The sequence below is a fragment of the Urocampus carinirostris genome, chromosome 8 (assembly GCF_059441175.1).
Source record: "Urocampus carinirostris isolate Australia breed hairy pipefish chromosome 8, RoL_Ucar_1.0, whole genome shotgun sequence".
NCBI classification, from domain to species: Eukaryota; Metazoa; Chordata; class Actinopteri; order Syngnathiformes; family Syngnathidae; genus Urocampus; species Urocampus carinirostris.
Window position 1 is genome coordinate 33,896,177 of NC_142356.1, and position 24,448 is coordinate 33,920,624.

The window sequence follows — 24,448 nt, forward strand, 5'->3', positions numbered from 1 at the left end:
ATTTACCATAGTGCCGATAGTGCAAGAAGAGTAGCTAACCAGATGTGCAAAATGGGCAGTCAGGTTAACAAGTCAGGTACACAGTAACATTAACACTGTAACAATAACGCTGTAATTACAATAGTGCAGAGAGCAATGTGCAAGGAGTGGCAAGCTATAAAAAAAAACTGCCAGTAGTGCAAAAAGTCAGATTAGTAGCCGTTTAGATTTAAGTTAACTATATGTTAGATTGACCATTTAACAGTCTAATGGCCAGGGGGACTAGACTATTGCGGAGCCTGGTGGTCCTGCACCGCACACTGCAGTACCTCTTCCCAGAGGCTAGCAGAGTGAACAGTCCATGATGGGGGTGAGAGGGGTCCCCGGTAATGTTTTTAGCATGGGATAGGCAGTGCTTCTGGCCAATGTCCTGAATGGAGGGAAGTGTAGTCCCGATTATTTTCTCTGCTGTCCTCGTTACCCTCCTCACACTACCCCAGTCGGTAGCGCTGCAGCCTCCACACCACACAGAGATGCAGCTGGTCAGGATACTCTCTATGGTGCCCCTGTAGAATGTAATGAGGGAGGGTGGGGGCAGGTGGGCTCTCCTCATCCTCCGCAGGAAGTACAGGCGCTGCTGTGCCCTCTTAACCAGTGATGCAGTGTTCACGGACCAGGTGAGTTTGTTTGTAATGTGCACCCCTAGGAACTTGATACTGCTGACAACCTCCACAGCCTTGTTGTTGATGCAAAGTGGGGCATGGTTGGGCTGGTTTTTCCTAAAGTCGACAATGATCTCTTTAGTTTTGTCGACATTCAGGACCAGGCTGTTGTCCCTGCACCAGCCCACCAACTGCTCCACCTCCTCTCTGTAGGCCAGGTCGTTGTCATCCCTGATGAGGCCCACCACTGTTGTGTCGTCAGCATACTTCACGATGTGGTTTGTGGCGGACCTAGGGACGCAGTCGTGTGTCATCAAGGTGAACAGCAAGGGGCTTAGGACGCAGCCTTGGGGGGAGCCCGTGCTGAGGTAGATGACATCTGAACTGTTCTGACCTATCCGCACTGATTGGGGTCTGTCACAGAGGAAGTCCAGCAGCCAGTTCCGCAGGGGGGTGTTGAAACCCAGGAGTCTCATTTTGTCTACCAGATGTTGTGGGATGATGGTGTTGAATGCTGAACTGAAGTCCAGGAACAGCATCCGCACATGGGTGTTCTTCTCCTCTAGATGTGTCAGGCTCAGGTGAAGCGCAGAGGAGATGGCATCCCTGGTGGAGCGGTTTGTCCTGTAGGCATTTCAGGTGGATTGGCCGGTCCAAATTGTCCCTAGGTGTGAATGAGCGAGCGAGTGAGTTGTCTGTCCCCGTGTGCCCTGCGATTGGCTGGCAACCAGTTCAGGGTGTCCCCTGCCCACTGCCTGGAGATGGCTGGGATGGGCTCCAGCCCCCCCGTGACCCTAATGAGGATAAGCGGTACGGCTAATGAGATGAGATGAGATGAGATGAAATATATGAAATTCAAATGTACCTGCACTTGACTTGCCAGTCTCTTTCTCTCATTGCACCCTCAGACTGCCTGGCATCCAAAGCAGAAGATCGCCTTTTCAGACAGCTTTTCAGGAGGTACAACCAATTCATCAGACCGGTGGAGAATGTCTCGGACCCGGTCACAGTGGAATTTGAAGTCTCCATCTCTCAGCTGGTCAAAGTTGTAAGCTAAACCAATAGTCTAATATGATGAGGTTTCACTGATGGTATGGTATGTCAAATAACAGAGATAGTCTAACATTTTGTACAGACTCTCCCAAGGAATAGCATTGCATTCTGATTGTAATAATAACCTTGGAAATGTGAAGATTCAGGAGCCTATTGCCTCATGCAATAGACGAGATAAAAATTGACCAAGGAATTATTTTTAAAAATGCATGGTTATACGATAGGTCATGTGTTTTGGCTTTTCATACAATTACATCGTTTTTTTGTTGTTGTTTTTTTTTTTAGATTTATTAAGTTTTCACCACTACGAGGCGCTAAATATTATATAGGGCCCCTTTAATTGGAAAATTATTAAGTAATTAACATCAGAGGTTCAACAAGAAGTTTGCAACAATATGGAAAAAAAAATAAAATTCAAGCATGATGAAACAAAATAATATTACCATAATAAAAATATGGCACTGGGATAATTCACTAAGGATTTTCAATGAATACACACTTTTGTTGTTATTTTAATTTCAATTTATTAATATGAAAAATTAAATTATGTCAGAAATACATAACATTTTTGCAGGAATCTGATCATTCTTGCTTTGAGAAAATAACATTTGGTAACAAGGAGAAGAGATTGATTAAAAAAATCATGCACAGGACTTACACTATTTTTTTTTTAATCTCTGGATTCATTGCATTGGTGCTTACAAATCAAGGATGAATCAATCACGGAGCACCTGTTTTTCAAAGCTCAGCCGTGATTGGGTGGTATTCTCATTCTTTGGCATTCTTGTGTAATTTTCACTTGACCGTATAGAACAAAATGCTGTTCGACAAAATTAATCAAAATACATCTATAAGGAACTCCTAGAACATTATATTAGAAAGGAGAAAATCCACTTTAAATGTGTCATCGGGTAACATTTTCCTCTGCTTCTCTACAGGACGAGGTCAATCAAATCATGGAAACAAATTTATGGCTCAGGCATGTGAGTACACACATTGTTGGATAGAACTGTTCTAGCTAAGTGTTTCTCAGCCGGTGGGATGGGACCCAAGAGTGGGTCCCTGAGTTGTTTTCAGTGGGTCGCGGGCCTTTGCCTTGGCAAAATAATGCTAAGAAAAAAAAAAAAAAACTGAGGATCATTCAAACTCCTTAACCATAGACGGTTGGTCTAGATGGATCCCTTAACCACTACGGTCATAGGGGCACCTGTGGTGTGTCTTGGGCAAGTACAGCCTGGTGGCACCCATCCCTCTTCAAGCCAACATATAGCGATAATAAAAACATGGCCAGTTCTCACATTCATTTCTCCAAACTCAGGGTTAGTCTTACAGCTAATGTGGAAATAAGTACTGTTTAATTTTCATCAAAGCACATCGTTTTATAGTATCTAACTACAGTGGGACCTCGGTTATTGCAGTTAATGGGGACCAAAACCACCCACGATAAGTGAAAATCCGCGAAGTAGCGGCGCACCTTCAAAAATGCTTAAAAAAAATAAAAAAATATTTATATATTATTATTTTTTTTATTATTTTATTCTATTATTATTATTTTTGAGACCTGCGAAGCTCTGAACCCGCGAACGTGGAACCACGAAGTAGCGACGCCCCTTCAAAAATGCTTAAAAAAAAAAAAAAAAAAAAAATTATTTTATTTTATTATTATTTTTTTTTAGGCCCGCGAAGCTCTGGAACCGCGAACGTCGAAGCGCGAAGTAGCGAGGTCCCACTGTATTAATAGACCAATTAGAAGAAAAACACATTTTTTGAACTTGTGCTTTTTTGGTGTAATTTATTCGGCGTTTGTGGATAATGACTCCTACAGAGGAAATGTTTGGGTTCAGTAGGTGATGTTTCCTTGTTAAAAAGTACAAAATTTGGGTTGTTTTGAAATATCTATACTGTGTAGCAGTATTTGTTGAGTGTTCGAAATGGCTGAACATACTGAAAGGATTTGAAGTTGGATTTCATTAAAAATGCAGCTCATTGGGCATTAAACAGAATATTTAGTTTTGCTGGACATTTTGTTTGAAAAACGCGTGAATAGATTATTCTACATTTGTTTGAACTGCACAATTCCTTTATTCAATAAATTTCAGAAGTGGCCATTTCTTGCTAGATTTGGGTCGCAGCTTGTAATTAGAGTGCAATGTCCTCAAGTCAGACCAGTTGTGAACCACTGTCATAGATTATTTTCTCATTGACCAGCATATTAACAATAAACTGTCAAGGTTTGTGCGCAACTTCAATACAGTTTAGGATCACTATTATGCTTATTAGTATAGTCACTCCTTGAGATAAAAAAGTGCTACATGTTAACGACTACTCGATGCCAATAAATTTTGCACATCTATTGTTACATGCGCTCTCCATTTAACATCGAAATATTGAACACAGCATTAAAGGTTGTACAATAACTCAAGAGATTCAAAACGGATGACAAAATCAATGTCAGTATTAGCGTTTACAGTCACGTAATACCTCTCTGAGAATGCTGACCCCCAGACTTCACGCTGCCACCCTCTTATTAATTCGTCATGCTTGCTTTTGTGGCGTTCGTGTATTAAAGCATTGCATTAAACTCACGGTTTTCATCGGCGGACAAGTCTGACACTGATAGCATTAAACATAACAGTTCCTGTGATTGCTTGCTCCACTTAAAATGCATTAAACTGTCGGTAGAGGTTTGTTTTGTTTGAACTGTGTCTATTTTTAACAATATAATCATCACCAAGTGTAGTAACTCTGTAAGGATTGAGAATTTCTACAGCATTCCATTCTTTGATTGTAAAACATTTTAATTTGAATACTTTACCACATAGTTCTGTGTATGTTTTCTCTTTTATTGAATGCTGGCTGCATTTTATTTTGGTGGCACATGTGATGTTAACACATTTTAAGCGGTCTGAGTTTGAGTCCATGGGGAATTGGCGACATTTTACAAACAATGAGGCATTCAGTGCGTCCTGGCAGGATTTTCATCTCCAACTCAACATAATCTCAGATAAATGGAAAAGCCAATGTAGCATGAAGTGGTTAATTAAACCGCTCTCAGGTTGTTACTGGGCATTAATCCGCCTTGCTAATGAAAGACTTCATCTTGAATGGCGTGCAAATGGCCAAGACTAATGGATCCACTGCTCATGAAATGTTACCCGCAGGTATGTTGACAGAATAGCAAGTGAATCATGTTTAGCTTGATAAGCCCCTATTGCAACGCCTTTCTGATTCTTAATACATGTTGATGGTGCAAGACCAGTTAAATTTGTATTTCGCACTAACTAGGCTACAAGTATGCATTAGAATGCCACAATACAATCATTGACTTCTACACAGGGCTCAAGTCTGTGCAATATGGCTATTTGTGCTTAATAAGAGAAAAGGAAGCAAAATGTTTGTTTTAAAAAATATATTTTCCTTCCACGACAGAAATAGACAAAAACAGGCACCGCCTCTGTGATAAACTATTATGAGTACAAATGGAAGATGGAAAAAATAATGACATCCACCAAGACGGCTTGGAAAGGCATCTGCCAAGTGACACAGAACAACACAGGCTTTGGACCAATAATTTAAAGGGAACTTGGGTATTATTTAGTACTTCCTAATAGTCAAAAAAAACTATATTAAACTGAATGATAAGCAAAAATACACTAAATATCAAATAAACAAGCATTTTTTGAAATACTTGTAGGTCCATTTTTTTTACTTTACATAACATGAGGGTCACATAGGACGTGATTCTTTTGTTGCTCAGGGTACCCCCTAAAAAAGAGAAGAAAAATGGTGATGTTTGGTGAAGGATTTTATACGTTTGACTATAAAGCATTAGATTCAACATACAAGTTACATTTATTGAGTTTAATGCTATAGTTGTTTACTGACTGTGCCTGTATTCAATGAGCAGTGAAAGTTCAGGGCTGGCATAAGTGGTGGAAGAGATTGTTTACAGAACAGAAAGTACTGCTGATAAGATAATCAGCACATCCAGACGTTGTTGACGCAGGCGTTGTTTTGAGCACCCCAGACATCGGGATGCTCATCTATGAGATGGTGAAGCCTAGGGGGCTTCCTTGGCGCACCCATGGGAGGAGTCGGTACACCATTATGCGGGGAGAAGATGGCCAATAGGAGAAAGCTAAAGGACTTGAGAAAAAGGCTTGCACTACCCAATATAGCAATACCTAGTGGTCAAATATGACCCAGTGTCTCTTTAAAGTAGCTGTTTTCTGAATTTGATGCAAGCTTCAATATTTCAGTTTTATTTGCCATTAGGATTCGTGTTCAAGTACAAATTTGGCAAATTACACATACCAGATAGCAACTCTTGTCAACTCTGGATTAAGTGTTTACAATTCAGGCAACTAGCGCAAAGTGAACCATCCAAAGTGTGTCATATTTTTTCCTTTTTTTAATTTGTGCTGATAATGGGGAATTTGTTACGTTTTTTTCCATTTTAGTTTTTGAATGAACATTGAGAGGGTCTTATTTAAAATAATCTTAATTTCCTGCTGTGTTAGGAAAAGGGAAAACAAATGAAATATGAATTTATCCACGCTAACTTTTCCACTTGTAGCATTAAATGCGACAATGGGTTTGGTCGCACCCTCGGTATAGCATTAGTAATAGGCATGTAGTTGTGTTGTATTTTGAAAACATTCTTTGTGTTTCAGTTGGGTTATATAACCAGTTATTTTTTGCCCATAGACATAATAATTCTGACCAAATTTACAGGTGAATTGTTCACAGATGTCAACATTCAAATAATTTGTGTGATACGGAGAAGACCTCAGCTTTGACAGCAACAGGTCATTGACAGTTTATTTTTTTTAACCACAGATTTGGAACGATTATAAGCTGCGATGGATCCCCGATGAGTTTGATGGGATTGAATTCATTCGAGTTCCATCCAACAAGATCTGGAGACCAGACATTGTTCTCTACAACAAGTGAGTCATATTATGGACATCATATCAAAGCCTAACCTGTTGTCTTCGCTAGAGTTGTTATAATTGTCAAGATGGTGAGGATGAGATTTAAAAAAAACTAATGATTCTCTTACTTTTCTCTTCCCATCGCTTATGTTCCTTGTTTTCATTTCCATTTTCTATATTTCACCTCCTTCTCTAACTTGTGCACTCTTTTCCAATGCACATACTCCCAAAACATATACCGGTAATTTGTTCCAAATTTGATGATAAACTAATGTACAGCGCAGTCGGCGATTTTCTAGTTGAGGATAAAACCAAAGCGCTGCTCAAGTTCGATGGTACCATCACCTGGATTCCTCCTGCAATTTTTAAATCCTCCTGCCCAATGGACATCACTTACTTCCCTTTTGACTATCAAAACTGTTCCATGAAGTTTGGCTCATGGACTTACGACAAAGCCAAGATTGACCTGGTACTTATTGGATCGAAGGTCAGTGTTTAAGACATTTATATTAGTCTCTTTACAGAATTTTTCTTTTTCTTTTCTGAAGCATGTGCTGAATTGTTAAGCACCTGGTCTCATAGCAAGTTTTTCCCAGTTAATATATAGATTGGCTAAACCTTCTGCTAGTCCACAGCTTGCAAGACTATTTCATTTTGTAACAGAAAATAAACCTGACATTTGTTGTAAAACACTATAATTCAATGACTAAGATATTTTGACTGCATTTCTCCTTATCTGCACAAGTGTATGAAATAAGAATTACATAGGCGTATAATGACAGCGCCACCACTGTCCTTCTATTGCAGTCTAAGTACACAAGTGTAGCTTAACAGCATGCAAATGCAGCAAATGTTAACAGTTATAATACTGTATGAAGGAAAACAGATAAGAAAAACCTTACCTGGACAGGACCTGCGTTATGCTCAAGATGTTTATAAAGACTCTCTTAGTGAAGAGCTTCACCGTTATATCACATGTTTAAATCTACTACATTGACCTTGATTATTTTTTAATCTCTGTCATATTTGGTCCCAAAGTCTTAAAGGCATCAGTGTGCTGCTGCTCAAAAACAAGAAATCATTGAAAAAAAACACAACCATTTTATATCTGTTGTTGACTTAGTAAATCTATCACAAAATTAAATTAAATTATATAAAAAAATTATATTCCAATTTGCAAGACAGATTTTTATATTCCAGACAGAATATAATGAATATCATAAACTTACATTTGCTTTTCAACGTTTTGCAGCACTTCTAGCCTTAAATATGAAGATGTTTTTTTTCAAGCATCAACCACCAGTGGGACACAACTTTGAAGTGGAACAACATTTATTGAATATTTTAGACGTTTAGCAACTAAAAACCTGAAAACTGGGTTTTGCAGTAATATTCTGCCCCTTTATACACTTATTGGTTATTTTCACTCAAAAAATTGGGTGAAACACCAATCAAGATCTTTTTCGCAAGAATGACCAGACGATGAGACAGCTGCATCACACAAACAAAACAGCAAATGGGAATCTAGAAAAAAAAAACATTGGAATACAAATTATTGGAGGTTAAAAATTCAAGAACACAAGCACTTTTCATTTTCGGTTCTTTAAGGCAGTGTGGTTGGTCATGACCCAAAAAGTTGGTCATGTACCCGTTTTCAGTGGGTCGCAGTGCTTTGCTTTGGCAAAATAATGCTAGGAAAAATATAACTTAAATGACATCAATTACACTCCTTAATAGTAGTTGGCGATAATACCCTCTAAATGCAAGTTGACACACCCCGTTTCACACAAAATACAGATAAAGTTTGTTTGAACATGTTGAACATGGCCAAACACAGATACAGCGACAAATATGAAATTTGGATTTTATATTTAAGACAAAGGAAGAAGAAAGTTGCTAGCATATGAAAACATGAAGTCGTCGAAACTGAAGCGGCAATTGGCAAGAAAACACCACACTTTCAATAATAAACCAAGTTAAAAGATACGTTGAGTTGCTTTGAAGCATTTACTGCATATCTCAGCAGTTGGACTTTTTCCTTTCTTGTCTGTGCATATTGAGCCTGTAAAAATGGCTGAACAACTGAAGTGAGGCGTTTCGGACTCCATTAAAAAATGATTTCAAATAACATTTAAGGGACTATTATTACTTGAATTCTTTCATTTTTTTCCGATATATTTTCTTTCTTTAAAAAAAAGTGAATATATTCTTCTACAGTGCCATGAAAAAGTATCTGTCCCATTTCTGAATTTTGTGTCTTTTGCATATTGATCACTCACAAAGGTTTTAGAACATTAAATCAATTTTAACATCACACAGAGACCACCCACGTAATACAAAAGACAGTTTTGAAATGTAGATTCCAAATATTAAGGCACAAAAAATTCAAATCCTATCTGGGGATCAAAAGGTCGCAGGTTAGATTCCCGGCTCCTCTGGTTAAATGTCGAAGTGTCCTTGGGCAAGACACTGAATCCCCAATCCCCCCGATTGCAGGTACTGTAGTTGCCTTGCATGGCTGACGCTGCTATCGGTTAGTTAGTGTGTAAAAGGGAAAAGTATGAAGCACATTGTAAAGCGCTTTGGGAGGTCTTTATTGACTTGAAAAGCGCTATATAAATGCAAACCATTTACATTTACATCTGGCCGTATGTGAAAAAGTAATTGGCCCTGAACCTAATACCAAGTTTGGCCATCTTTGGCAGCAATAACAGATATCAAATTTATGTGATAAGTGGTGAGAGGGTCTTTCATAAATACCTTTGGCACCACAGCAACTCAATTAGATTCAAATCCAGAGTTTGACTTGGGCACTCCAGAACCCTTATTTTGTCTTTTTAATGAACCATTTAGAGGGAACAAATGAGTTTCCAAGGCTGTGGGGCTCCAGGGAACTACTGTAAAAACTCGGAACAGTAGCAAACCTTCCCAGAAGTGGTTGAACAACTGAGATTACTCGAAGAGTGCGACAAAGGCTCATCCAGCAAGTTACAAAAGAACCTCAAAAGCATTCAAGGAATTGCAGGCCTCACTGACCTCAGCTAAGGTCAGTGTTAATTATTTAATTATAAGAAAGACACTGGCCAAAAATGTCATCCATGGGAGAGTTTAAAGACAAAAACCACTGCCTTTGCAAAAGAACAGCAAGAGTCGTCTCACATTTGCCAAAAAGCATCTTAATTATCCTCAAATGTTTTGAAGACTGATGGGTCAAAAATTGAACCTTTTGAAAGTGTGCAGTATGTTACATATGGCGTAAAAATGGCACAGCATTTGGCAAAAAAACATGATGCCAACATTAAAGCATGGCGGTGGCTGTGTGATGGTCTGGGCTGGGACCGGAACCATTTTTTGTGGTTGACAGAATAATGAATCATGGTGTTTATCAAAAGATCCTGAAAGACAATGTCAGGCCATCCGTTTTTGCCCTCAAACTCAAGCATTCTTAGATCATGCAGCAGGACAACGATTTGAAACAAACCAACACGTCCACCTCTAAATGGCTAAAAAACAAAATGAAATGAAGGTTTTGGAGTGACCAAGTTAAAGTCTGACTTTAAATCAGATTGAGATGCTGTGGTGTGACCTTAAGTAGGCAGTCCATGCTATAAAACCTTCGGATATGGAAGATTTGAAAAAATTCTGTAAAGAAGAGTGGGCCAAAAAGCCTCACTACCAATTATCGTATATGTTTGCTTTCTGTTATTGCTGCCAAAAGTGGCTAAACTAATTTTTAGGTTCAGGGGGCAATTACTTTTCACATGGGGCCAGATAGTTTTAGATTTTTTTGTGCCTTAATAAATGCAATCAACATTTCAAAACTGCATTTTGTATTTCCTTGGATGGACTCTGTGATATTAAAATTGGTTTAATAATCCAAAACCTCTGTGACTGATAAATATAGAACAAAGACCGTAATACTTTTTCACGGCGCTGTATTTCTGGTTTAGACTCCACAATACCTTCATTCAATACATTTAAAAAGTCGAAATTTTTTCTCGTTTTGTTTGTAATTAGGTTGGGATTGTGGGTCCCACGAAGCACAATGAATAATACAAAACATGGGGAATCAAAGTGGCTAAGCCACACCATTTTTTTCTGTTTCTATTGCCTAGCCTTTCACAAGGTTTTTGTTATTTGAGCCGTACCCTTAGCAGCAACAAGGCGGGCAACTATGTCAGCTCCCCCTAAGTGAGCCGTATGTTATGTATGATAAAAAAAAACAAATGTTGAACTATTAGTATTTTAAAACAAATGCATATTCATTAGAAAGTTTGTGTATTTTATATATTTTTTCAAATCTGTTTTTTTTTAATGAATGTAGTTTTTCATACTGCTAAAAGGCTCTTACTAATGCACAATACCCCTTTAAGAACAGCCAGAATTCTCCAATGAAACAAAGTCCAAAAGGTTCAGATGCATGTCATCTGTTAGACATTTTTAACCAATACTGCACTACGTGTGCCCTCAGTGCAGAAGCATAAAATAAAGGTCTAAGTTATCACAGTACTTGATGTGTATCCAGATTTGTACTTGGCTGTCCAATCGCAGCTTCTTTTTTAACTTCCAGGTTAACCTTAAAGACTTCTGGGAGTCCGGCGAGTGGGAGATCATTGATGCTCCCGGCTACAAGCACGATATCAAATACAACTGCTGTGAAGAAATCTACCCGGACATCACCTACTCCTTCTACATCCGTCGGCTGCCGCTCTTCTACACCATCAACCTCATCATCCCCTGCCTCCTCATCTCTTTCCTCACAGTGCTGGTTTTCTATCTCCCATCCGACTGCGGAGAGAAGGTCACGCTCTGTATCTCCGTCCTGCTCTCCCTCACTGTATTCCTTCTCGTTATCACTGAGACCATTCCCTCCACATCTCTGGTAATCCCGCTGATAGGAGAGTACCTGCTCTTCACCATGATCTTCGTCACGCTCAGCATCGTCATTACGGTTTTTGTGTTGAACGTGCACTACCGCACCCCCATGACGCACACAATGCCCGGATGGGTGCGTTCGGTCTTTCTTAAAGTGCTGCCGAGAATTATGTTGATGCGGAGGCCGACCGATGAAGATGGCAAGGCTGGAGGGTTGGACAACAGTGGGGAGGCAGGAGGAGTTGGAGGGGGAGGAGGAGGCGGAGGAGCCAGGAGGAGGAAAAACAACTTATCGCAGGCAAGACGTCTTTTGTTTCGACATGAACTTCAGGGTGATGTCCAGTGTTGTGCGCATAACTTAAAAAAAGTAATTACTTACCGTTACTAGTTACTTCATTTTAGAAGTAATAACGTTATCCCCCACCCCCTCCCCGGATGAATGACGCACTACTATGAAAGTGACTATTTAGTTATAAATTACCATATATACTCGCATTGAAGTCAACCACTTAAAACTGCTTAAAAATAGCCACGTAATAATAGAAATGGAAGAAAACATGGACACCAAGCTGTGGAAGCGGTGAAGGTTTCATATTTATTGTGTAATCTTGAGAGCTTTTAAACATACACTCAGAAGAGAAACTCCATTTTGTCTGTGGCTTCAAGCTACTCGATTTCATCCTCCATTATTGAGTACTTCTTAAGCCGTTTAGTTTCTAGGCATTTTAATTTTATATTTGTAAATACACCCACACCTGCAAGGATATACGTTTCCCCAATTTTACCCTGCCTTTTCTCATCAGTATTGCCAAAAGCATTTTTTTGGAGTGCACATACTAGGTTCACACTAGCAACTAGCTCAGTTGTTATACATCCCACAAAAAACTCAGTATTAAGTATTACTATAAGTTAAAAAAAGGGCACTATTGCATTTATGTGAGACACTTGAACGTCATGATTCTGAGTGAAAGTGTGCTCAGAACAAAGTTACACTCCTTGCCTCCACTAGCAATCATGCATCAAGACTGAGAGGTTTATTGGCATCCCTATTTACATAAAATCTCAATGTGCATATAGTTGTAGAACTGTTCAACTGACTTAAGGTAGATGTGAAATAATGCCATAAACTTGATTTATATGGGAAGTGGAAACCTCCCAGCAAGAGCTCAGTGTTACTGCAGTGCTAAAGCAGTTACATATCAGAGCCATCAATAACCTTTGTAGACACTTGTCATTCTCTGAATTGCGCACTCAATCTAAATATTTGCAACCAGGCTGGCTGTGCATACGTCTTCAGGGTGTAAAATTCTACAAACGACTTGTTATCCATTATGTTATTGGCCTAATGTCCACAATTTATTTTTTCTAACAGTAAAAACACAAAGCTGAAGCATTCATTAACCACATTGTTTTGAAAACGTTTTTATTTCAAACCAGAAGGTCAGTAGGTTATTCTCTAAGGAGATTCTCCATCAGGTAAACTTGAAAAAAATGTTTTTACTCTCTAGCAGGTTGGAGAGGGTTCCTTAAATTGTCTAGAGTTTGGGGAGAATACGCAGTCCTCCACGGATGGCTGTGCTGGGACAAAATGCCCTTGCCCCCGCCAGCATGGGAAAGAAAGTCAGGAATCGACCCCGACCATCAAGACAACCCGTCAGCTGAGTCCACAGAGCGTCAACTCACTGGTGGCCTTTTCCGTCGTGTCGCCCGAGATTAAGCAGGCCATCGAGAGCGTTGAGTACATTGCTGAGAACATGAGGAGCCAAAACAAAGCCAAAGAGGTTCGTTGCGATCAAAAGTTTGGTCTTGGCCACTGAGTCAGGTACCTAATTTGATGTCTAATATGTAATAAGTAAATTCAGTGTTTTTAGATGGAATATTTTAGAATAACCCACTAACTAAATACATAGATAACTAAATAAATAAATGTGAAATCAACATTATGTAAAACATTTTTTTTTAAATGAAATGTCCTTGGTTACAAAAAGCAGATCCACCCCAAAGGGCGTGCAAATCAAAGAACATCAATGTTATTGGCAAATAGTGAAAACAAACTGCCACCTATGCAATCTCCTTGTCCAATCTTATAAATACTAACAGACCAAATAAACTTCTCAGCAATATAAAATATAAAAAGGTATCCATAAAAAATGTATATGCTCTACAGTAGGTGGATAAAAACACCAAATGTATGCAATGAAAAAAAAAAAAGAAAATTAAAAATAAATATCAAATAGATCAACACATAGTTAGTGAATTCAAGTCTTTTTTTAATTCTAAATGTACATAAAAACAAAACAACAACAACAATGTATTGAATACAAAAAAAATCAAATACAAAGTTTTTTTATTTTGTTAAAAAAAAAGCAAATGTCACCTAATAAATAAAATGTCCCACGTTAATTATTTTGTTAAGAAGTTTTGTTTCTTTTTAATATCATATGAATACTTTTGTTGTATGTAATCATCAGAACATCTTTATTTTTTCTTTATTTTTAACTCACTACTTTTTAATTGCTTTCCCCTCTCATGCTTTCAGATAAATACACAAAATCTTAAAATCCTAAAATGGGTATTAGACCTCTGTTATGCTAAACAATGATCTTCACAACAACTGCGTCATATCCCTTCTATTGAAATGTATGATGATTCCCATCATGGCATTGTCTATTAGGGTGTCACCTAGCGGTGAAACACTTTAATACTCAATTAATCTTTGGCCATTTGACTAAAAAAAACTATTGTTTTTGCACTTGTTTCACCCACAGGTGGAAGACGACTGGAAGTACGTTGCTATGGTCATCGATAGAATCTTCCTATGGGTGTTTGTGACTGTGTGTATCCTTGGGACTCTGGGCCTTTTCGTCCAGCCCCTCTTTGGATTTGTCTCGTAACCTCTCAACCATCAGGGTTCCCATCGCCGCTTATTGGACTGTTGTGAACAAATGAACCATTTGATGACAAAAAAAAGCCCCAACACTCACAAAAAGCACTTATTTTTTGTCCAGTTTTACTGTATTTGCCTCTTGCATAAAACAGTTTTTTGTTTTTCCATTTTATGCCTAGTATCAATGCATATGATTTAATCCCAAACTGGCAGAAATGGGTACAATGGTATGAGAGTGGTTCATCAAATGTATAATTTTCCAGTTGCCAAAGGATAAAGCAGGATATGCAACTACACTGGATTTTCCTGAATGCGTAAAGGTTTTAACTGGCATTTTTGTTGTTGTTCAAACGAGAGATAAATATGAACTTTTGACGCTGCTTTTACTTGCGACCAATGCTGATTACGTGTATATTTCTAACCTTTTAATATTTTCTCATTTTCATCTCTTTTAGTTTTACAATTGAAAATCCACAATGGAGATGTTAATTTACATTTGGATTTGCATTTCCCAATGCTGACTAAGCCACACCATAGCCGATGATACGGACTCTTGAATGCTATTGGAATCCACAAACTTAGAGCACACATTTCCTAACAACATATAAGACAAAACATCTTTTTCTATGCAGACACAACCGGAGTACAAATGAGACTTTCCAAATCATTTTTTTCTATACATGTATATAATATACAACTTAGTATCAAACTATGGAGAGATAACATCAATACATTTTGAACTTGCAAGGAGATCTGGAGAGGACAGTACAATGGAGCCCTTTCTTTTTTCTCGAATCTGCTAAGTTACAATATGCGGATCTGCCCTAAAAGGTGTGGAAATGAAAAAAAAAACGACATTATTGATCGATGGTGACAATGATGTGAACGGTGCATAAAAACATGCATAAAAACAAATAATAGTAAGGGTACAGTGTAATAGTCAAGATAACAAACTTGCATCCTATATCCTGTACTCTCCTTTGCAGGCGTTCAATATAAAAAACTGAATAAACTCCATCAGTTGTTTAAAATAAAATAAAAAAAAAGACGACGTAGTGGTTAGCGCGTGTGTGGCACAGTTCTGAGGTCACGAGATCGAACCTCCTGTGTGGAGTTTGCATGTTCTCTCTGTGCTTGCGTGGGTTTCCTCCCACATTCCCAAAAAATGCATGTCAGGTTAATTGGCCGGTCTGAATTGTCCCTAGGTGTGAATGAGCAAGCGAATTGTCTGTCCTAGTGTGCCCTGCGACTAGCTGGCAACCAGTTCAGGATGTCCTCTGCCCACTGCCCGAAGAAAGCTGGGATGGGGACCAGCAACCCTGCGACCCTACTGAGGATTAGTGGTGCAGATAATGAATGAATGAATGAATGAATAATAACCCAAGGAAAGCACAAAACTACTTTTCAAGAAAGCAATGTTATGTGTACTTAACCCACCTCCCAAAAATCTCGTTATGAATGGGGAACTAGATATGTCCTGCACATCACTCTAAATAGACATAAAAAAATACAATTTCAACTACTAATTATGTAGTTATACTATAATATTCACCTCTCACAGCATCCTAAACAGCTTTAAAAATCAGGTACATTATTATGACAGAATTAAGAGTCTTACTAAGTATGAAACATGTTTCAGGTTTCAGTTAAAAAAAGCCAGCATAATTCATAGAAAGGCTGATGGGAGAAGGGACACAGTGGCTAGTATTCTCAGCAAGTAAAAATGACTAGATTTAAAAACGAATTTGGCCAGACTCCGGTTAAGGCAACTCTCCTACGTCATACTGAGTCTGATTCATTGAACAGTTTGCAGTCAGAGGATATCTTCCACAGATAAATCAGATGTGAGACGTACAAGCCATGAAAGCAAAAGAGGGTCTTTTTTCTTCTGTCTTTGGAATCCGTACACACTATGATTAATGTTACGCATATTAATTGGTTTTCCATGGAAAATATTCAATCCGAGGCACTTGATTGGTTGCTTCCAAAATAGAAATGTTTTAGTTCATAAAGGATTTACGTGTAATTCTAATACACTGTGCTTATCATACTTATTTCCTCTGATTATGTATTTTTTATGTTCTGTGCCGTTTATTCATTGTCATTATAATTGTATTTCTGACTGTTGGGCTTCAATGTTTTTACTGCTTTTGGATACACTCTACTTTAGTCTTGTAAAACAGTATCAATCTTTTCAGTGTCTTGACACTCAAATACAAATAAGTACAACATTTGATTAATGTGGTGCATTTCTTGTCCACTCAAATATTCCAAGCAAAATAAGAAGGGTGCGTCAACTTTGATGAAAAATGAAAACAAACCAAACATTTGTAATCTCATTCATCATAACAAGTCCAATGGGGCCTTGACTTATGACTTAAATTCCTTCTTGCAAGTTGTTGTATGTCAAATTAATTATCTCTTTTAGGGTGAATTAAATCAATCAGTTCTATCGACCCAACATGCATTGAAAACATTTCTGAAATGTGTTTTATTGTCAGAAAATTGGAACATATTTGAAAAGTACCTCATAAATATACAATTTAATTAATTTTCATGAATTGAACATTTTCTACAATGCATATATTATCCTTTTATAAATTTCACCTCACCAGTTTGTAGTAAAAAACACAAAGTATGTATTTGGACAAGAAACATAAGACATATTTTACAACAGTGAGCTTAAGGACTCTAAACATGATTTTATATGCTTCTTTCGTAAAATAATTTTTTGACCACACAAATGTGTCCAAGTTTATGTTTAAAATAATTATACATCTATTTAAATAAACTGTTTAAATATGTTTTGTTCATTCAGACAACTTTATTGGGTGCAACATCCTATTGGAGTGTTCTTGTCAAGGACCGGACCAGGAGGCAGGAAGTGTGAACTCAATTGCGTAACGATCAATTACTTTTATTTAAAAAATAAAAGTTGTCCAACACGCAGGGACAAAAACAAAACAAAAACAGACTTACAGGCACTCAGAAATTCAGACTGGGTAATACTCACAAACAGGCTTAAAGTTACTAACTCAGACAAACGGGCATGACAGGTCTTCCTCGAATCAAACAGAACAGAACAGAGCAAAACAGAACAGACTAATTCAATGATCCAGCAACCGGCAGTCCCCAAAACCCGCCCTTAAGAAGCACACACGCAATTTAGACAATCTGTTACAGCCGGTGCCAAGGGGCGGGGCCAGCTGGTTGTCATGGCGACCATGATTGACATGACAAAGCCCCCCCTTTAAGGGACAGAAAGAAAATAAATACCTCGCACTCCGGAATAGGTCGACGCTCCCGATAAGGGCAACCCCGCTCCCTCCTCCGAACACGCAGGAACGGGGAGAGGCAGGTGCACTGGCGCTCGGCAGGGGGGGTTCTGACTGGGGATCGGCAGCGGAGTCGGACAGGCGATCGGCAGTTGAGTCGGACAGGCGATCGGCAGTTGAGTCGGACAGGCGATTGCCAGTTGAGTCGGACAGGCGATCGGCAGCGGAGTCGGACAGGCGATCATCAGGGGAGTCCGACGGGCGATCAGCAGGGGAGTCCGACGGGCGATCATCAGGGGAGTCCGACAGGCAATCATCAGGGGAGTCCGACGGGCGATCATCAGGGGAGTCAGACGGGCGATCATCAGGGGAGTCAGACGGGCGATCATCAGGGGAGTCGGACAGGCGATCATCAGGGGAGTCAGGCAGGCGATCATCAGGGGAGTCAGGCAGGCGTTCATCAGGGGAGTCAGGCAGGCGATCATCAGGGGAGTCAGACAGGCGATCATCTGGGGGAGTCAGACAGGCGATCATCAGGGGGAATCAGACAGGCGATCATCAGGAGAGTCAGACAGGCGATCATCAGGAGAGTCAGACAGGCGATCGGCAGGGAAGTCAGGCAGGCGATCATCAGGAGAGTCAGGCAGGCGATCATCAGGGGAGTCAGGCAGGCGGTCATCAGGGGAGTCAGGCAAGCGATCATCAGGGGAGTCAGACAGGCGATCATCAGGGGAGTCAGACAGGCGATCATCTGGGGGAGTCAGACAGGCGATCATCAGGGGGAATCAGACAGGCGATCATCAGGAGAGTCAGACAGGCGATCATCAGGAAAGTCAGAAAGGCGATCATCGGGGGAGTCAGACAGGCAATCATCAGGGGAGTTAGGCAGGCGATCAGCAGGGGAGTCAGGCAGGCGATCGGCAGGGGAGTCAGGCAGGCGATCATCAGGAGAGTCAGGCAGGCGATCATCAGGGGAGTCAGGCAGGCGATCATCAGGGAAGTCAGACAGGCAATCAGCGGAGTCAGGCAGGTAAGCAGGACTCGGACAGGAAAGCAAGGGATTTAGACAGGAAGCAAGGGAATCAGACCGACAAGCAGGAGAGTCAAACAGGCAAGCAGGAGAGTCAGACAGGCAAGCAGCAGGGGAATCAGACAGGCGAGCAGCAGGAGAATCAGACAGGCGAACAGCAGGAGAATCAGACAGGCAAGCAGGAGAATCAGACAGGCAAGCTGGAGAGTCAAACCAGGAATGAAAGATCGGCCGACAGGCGCGGCGTTGAGACCGACAGATGCGTCGGACAGCTCGGCGTCAAATCTTCCTGGGAACCCCATTCGAGGCATAGCAATGGCCACGACGGGCGGGCCGTGGTTCGAATGGGCAGGGAAGGTGACGTCGCGGCCAGAGAAGGAGCTGCGGAAGGCGGTACCGTTGTCTATAGGAGCTCTTGGACAGCTCGGCACCAAGTCTTTTCGGAAACCCCACTCGAGGCACAGCAATTGCCACGACGGGCGGGCCGTGGTTCGAGTGGTCAGGAAAGGCTTCCTCATTGGGCGATTGTCAAACGGCGTCCTCCAGCCTTCCTCAAATCGGTTTGGGATCGTTCGCTGAGTTCACATGAGTGGCTGGATTATTCTGTCAAGGACCGGACCGGGGAGGCAGGAAGTGTGAACTCAATTGCGTAACGATCAATTACTTTTATTTCGAAAATAAAAGTTGTCTAACACGCAGGGACAAAAACAAAACAAAAACAGACTTACAGGCAATCAGAAATTCAGACTGGGTAATACTCACAAACAGGCTTAAAGTTACTAACTCAGACAAACGGGTATGTCAGGTCTTCCTCGAATCAAACAGAACAGAACAGAGCAAAACAGAACAGACTAATGCAATGATCCAGCAACCGGCAGTCCCCAAAACCCGCCCTTAAGAAGCACACACGCAATTTAGACAATCTGTTACAGCCGGTGCCAAGGGGAGGGGCCAGCTGGTTGTCATGGCGGCCATGCTGGACATGACAGTTATTTTCACTAAACTATAATACATGGGTCTTTAACCCAATTTACTTGGGGACTGCCAGAGCAAGGGTCTAGCTGAGATTGGCCCGTATTTGGTTTTCGACATGAAAGGCTCAGATATAAACTTTCCTACAATATATATTTTTTTAATATATTTTTTGAAAATCAAATAAGAAAAAAACACGAAACACTGGCCTAATCACCCCCTGAGCAGCGAGTTTTAGATACCTGGTTTAGAACAGTTTAAACAATTGGGTTTATTTGTGTTAAACAATCCACAACATTGGGTCAAATTTGACCCAAGTACTGGGTTGGTCCCGTTTGACCGCTAGGAGGTGCTCGATAAAACACACTATCCTTTTAACCTTTATATGAAGGTGGGACCACAAATTATTTACTGGTCGGCTGCAATTGCCCTCCGAGCCATGAGTTAGAGACACAGCTGCTTTAGAACGACATAAATGATCTGGTTGTTTTGTGTCAAATAACTCAGACAATCGTAATGGGTTGTTATGGGTTGGTCCCGATTAATTGAATGAACAGTTTTACCACTGGAAGGCGCCGAATAATACACACTGTCATTTAACTCTTGTTTTAAGGTGGGGGCCTCAAACTATCATGCCGCGGGACCCAAGTTTGATACCCCTGCTAAAGTATGCGGTTAAAATATGGGCACTTTTTTGCAGGACTATAAGTACCTAACTCATCTTGGTCTCTTCTATTTATTTTTCAAGGTTACATTGTTCATTTATCTTAAAATTAAGTGATTGTATATTTAGTCAACTTTGTCTTTTTAACATATTTGGTATTGAAGTACATTTATACAATAATATGGTGTCTGGATTACGTTACTCTTCACATTTTTTTATCAGGTAACTAGTAACTGGATCAGATAATATTTTTAATGTAACCTTCCCAACACTGAGTATGAGACAAAACTAAATAATACAGACATACATAACGACACACTGTAGATTAACTCAAAATTATATAAACCTAGACAACCAAAAGAAACAATGAAAAAGCATAACATGATTATTGCCCTCATTCTAATCATCTGATAAACCTGCTAATTTTTTTCTTTATTTTTCGTTCTTGACCTAATTTTTATCATAGTTTTAACTTTTTCATGTAATGTAAGAAAATCAGCAAACCTTTGTAAAGGTTGTGCTGCAGTGAATACAAACAATTGCCTAACATTCTCTACTTTTTTGCTTCTATGGGGGAAGTGCTTACTGTATTTTCTCTTGCTGAGATATCTATTTGTTTGTGGGATCCTGGGGGAGGAAGAAAGGAATAAAGTCAGAGATGCAGTCCACAACAGCGGGGATGTTTTTCTTTGATCGCTAGCAGAGATCGAGAAGCATTTTGCACGCGTCCTTTCTCCCGGGCCCGCTCCTCACAGAAATGTGGGAGGAGGAGGCAAAATGAAAATTTCTCACTGGCATATGTTTATTATTACACAACAAAATGTATCCTATTCAATGCTATTTTATCTGTTATTACCTGCCAACAATTCCTCTAATGATCCCTGATATTTAGAACATGAAAATACAGTATCAGAGTATGTACAGTGGTAGCAAAGCAAACTTATGTCTCTTAAGTTATTCAAGCGTATTTTGGCTAACAAAATATAAGACATTAAGGCTTATTTTTAGACAAATGATTCTGACCTGAGGCTAATTTTAATTTAAGTGCTGAGTATTTTGAATCCATCGACAGCAGTGGTTCTCAACAGGTCTGACTTCAGGACCCACTGTCGCACCCTAATTACAAGCTGTGACCCAAATCAAGAAATAAATTCCACGTCTCAAATTTATTTTGAATGAAAGGATTGAGCAGGCTAAACATGAGAGAGTAAAATATGTTCACATTTTTAAAAACAAAAACCAAAATTTCCTGCAAATCCAAAACAACTCAAAGTAAAATATTCTCTTCACTGCTCAATTAGCAGTATTTCTAATGAAAATTGACATTTTCGTTGCTCTATCGGCATTAAGCCATGCAGAACACGTATAAACAAACAAATTTAAAATATCTATGATAAGTCACAGATACAGTTTAGTAGACACTTGAAATAAGGAAAGAAGACATCAATTGTTTTTGTCAGGAGAACAGGGAAGGACTGTACAAAAATACACAAAATAAGAAAAAGTAGATCATCCCTAGTAGGTGCAGAAATCAAAGAACAGCAACATAACTGGCCATTAGTGACAAAGAGGTAAACAGCGCCTAATAGTCAAAATAACAAACAACTGTGCACAACAATATTTAAAATAAGAACAACTCGTACAGCATCAACAAGCTTCTGTGCAGGTGTTTGATCGTAAAATCTTAATAAAGGATTTACTAATCATTCACCCTTTTTTATGTCAAGGGAAACAAAGGAATTATAAGCAGCAGTTTTTATTGTCCGAAAAACACCACGACAAACATAAAATGATTTACTTACCAATTTTAATCTTAATTTTTGAATTACAAAAACGACACTGAAGATAAGATGTATGTTCTGCCAATGAAGCAAGATCACAGAAAAAATATATTGATATTTAACGATCTGTACTGTATTTTTGTTGTTGTTTTCAATGCTACATTCCATATTTTGAACTTGGAAAATGATTAATATTCACAAAGTGGAAATTGTTCTGTTCTTATGCCACAGTTGTCGTATTATAACCAAACCAATTGAACTAAACAAGGTCTAATATCCCAAAGCATTATCATAACTAATGTGTGTGCACGAGGGGAAGCATGCGTATCAAAGTGTGTGATGGTGCAGGTTTGTGATGCGTGTGTAAGTAGTAAACAATATTTTCCACATTAAGTCACGCTGAGTGAATCATTGCTCTCTTGCGACTTTTCTCAGCTATCCCCCCAGGATCCACAGCAGTAATTCAACACACTCAACTGCAGGGATGTGTGTGTGTTTTGTGTTGTTTTATCATGGAGGAGAGGACAGTTGGAGGTGGTGGGCTGGTTACTTTGTTTCACCCCTTAGCCAATCCTCAAATAATTGTAATACTGCAGCAACTTTGACATCAACACCCTCAAGACAAATACTGTAATGTGCAATGCTTCTGTGGTACTCTTTCCAGGATTAAATGAAAAACTATTAAGTTGCTTACACAAGTACCCAGTTTTTCACTCCTTGCTTCTGGCATCTAATTTTTAGTTCATCAACTTTATTCCTCTACAGATTTGACTTTTCCTCCAGCGTCTTCTAAGTCTGTAGAATTCCAATAGACATCCTCTCAAACTTTGAAGCCACTTCCCCACAATGCTTCCAAACCAATCTTCTCCGTGTTTTTTCTGCTCTCTCATTTTGAGCATTCATCAACTCCTGAAGAAGTAGTTTTTCTATCGATTCAGCACATCCCTGCAGCAGTTGCACATTTCCATCGCTGTACTTAATTGCCATCCATCCATCTCCCTGACATTTTGTGTCCTACTTGTGAGGTGACCTCTTTCCTGCAGTTGTGGTGCTCAACAGAGGGCGCTAAGAGATCATCCACATGCATGGCCAAAACACATTACAATAAAAAAAAAAACACAAGTTAAGCAAAATCTACAAATGCTGTCACATGCTTGTATTTTTTGAATAAATTTGGTTTCTTTTTGCCATTGTGCCTCACGTGTTGTAAATACTTCAATTTTTTAAATCTATAAATTGCAAGCTTAAAATATGGCAATATGTCAAAAAATATTTGGGGAGCAATACTTTTGCAAGGCACCGTAATGTAGCATTTAGGTAAATGTAGTTCAAATACCCTAAAGCACTTCTACTAGTTTTGCCTTCACATTCAACTTAGTGAATTTTTTTTCTTATGCAAACTGAGCGGATGAAAACAAGAATACTGGATTTTTGGACCTGCACAGGATTAACAGAAATTAAACAGATGCAGTTTTATATTACCAGAAGATAAACAGCAAAATTTGTCTTTCTCCTTCATGTAGAGGTCCAATTTTTAGGACAATCTTCCTGTACCTTAAGATCCCCTTTTAAGAATACCGAAGCAAACTACCCGGCCAATACAATTGTCTCTCTCTCTCTTACTGATCGGACTTTAGACTTCTGGCTCTCTTGTAACTAACTATCTGCCGCCCCCCCAGTGGGGCTTCAGGATTTTTGTGGCTTTTTTATAACCTTGGTAATTGGACTCCATTTATTTGGCAAATAAGGACTGCAATAGTATTTCTTCACCGCACCTGCTTCTGGCTAGCCAAACAACTGGTGCAGAAAATCAGAGTCATCTATTTTTCACATGTAAGAATAACACTTTTTCTTTGACAAGTAGGCTATAATTCGGACTGCTATGGCTTGTGGTGCCCGGAACACACTACATGGGTTTGGGTTCTTTTACAACAATTACCCCGCCAGAATATTCGACCGTGTCACTGACCATCCACGTAGTCAAACTACAAGTCTCAAACTGACGATATATCAGGAATGGGCAAACTTTTTGAGTCGTGGGTGGCATTGTGTTAAAAAAATAGTGCAAAAGAGCCTGGAGTTAAATAAATTATGTTATGTTTTGGATTTGCAGACATGATATGTTTACAATACATTAGGGAAAAATTATTTTTTTCTCATATTGTTGTTGCTATTTCGAAAATACACAACTCTTATTTTTGCATGTTTTAATTTTTGGGGGCATTTCTTTGCACAGTCAATCAGACAAAAATCCAAAAATGACAAAGAAAAGTGGAGTTAAGATTTTTTTATTTTTTTTAATATAGCATGCAGACATGTTCCATTTCATGCTATAT

The 24,448-nt window shown here is 39.4% G+C and overlaps 1 protein-coding gene across 3 annotated transcripts in view; it reads left to right on the forward strand.

Moving 5' to 3' along the window:
* chrna6 (cholinergic receptor, nicotinic, alpha 6) overlaps positions 1-16,626 on the forward strand; it is a 33,580-nt gene extending 16,954 nt beyond the window's left edge. The window contains exons 2-8 of one of the 3 annotated variants that reach the window (XM_088342490.1): positions 1,550-1,689; positions 2,633-2,677; positions 6,534-6,643; positions 6,908-7,115; positions 11,199-11,801; positions 13,012-13,284; positions 14,272-16,626. In XM_088342490.1, the coding sequence (XP_088198616.1) occupies positions 1,550-1,689; positions 2,633-2,677; positions 6,534-6,643; positions 6,908-7,115; positions 11,199-11,801; positions 13,012-13,284; positions 14,272-14,397 (1,505 nt within the window). In that variant the 3' untranslated portion in view covers positions 14,398-16,626. The remainder of the gene's footprint in view (positions 1-1,549; positions 1,690-2,632; positions 2,678-6,533; positions 6,644-6,907; positions 7,116-11,198; positions 11,802-13,011; positions 13,285-14,271) is intronic. The other 2 variants (XM_088342491.1, XM_088342492.1) reach the window with 2 other exon arrangements.
* Positions 16,627-24,448: the final 7,822 nt, after the last annotated feature.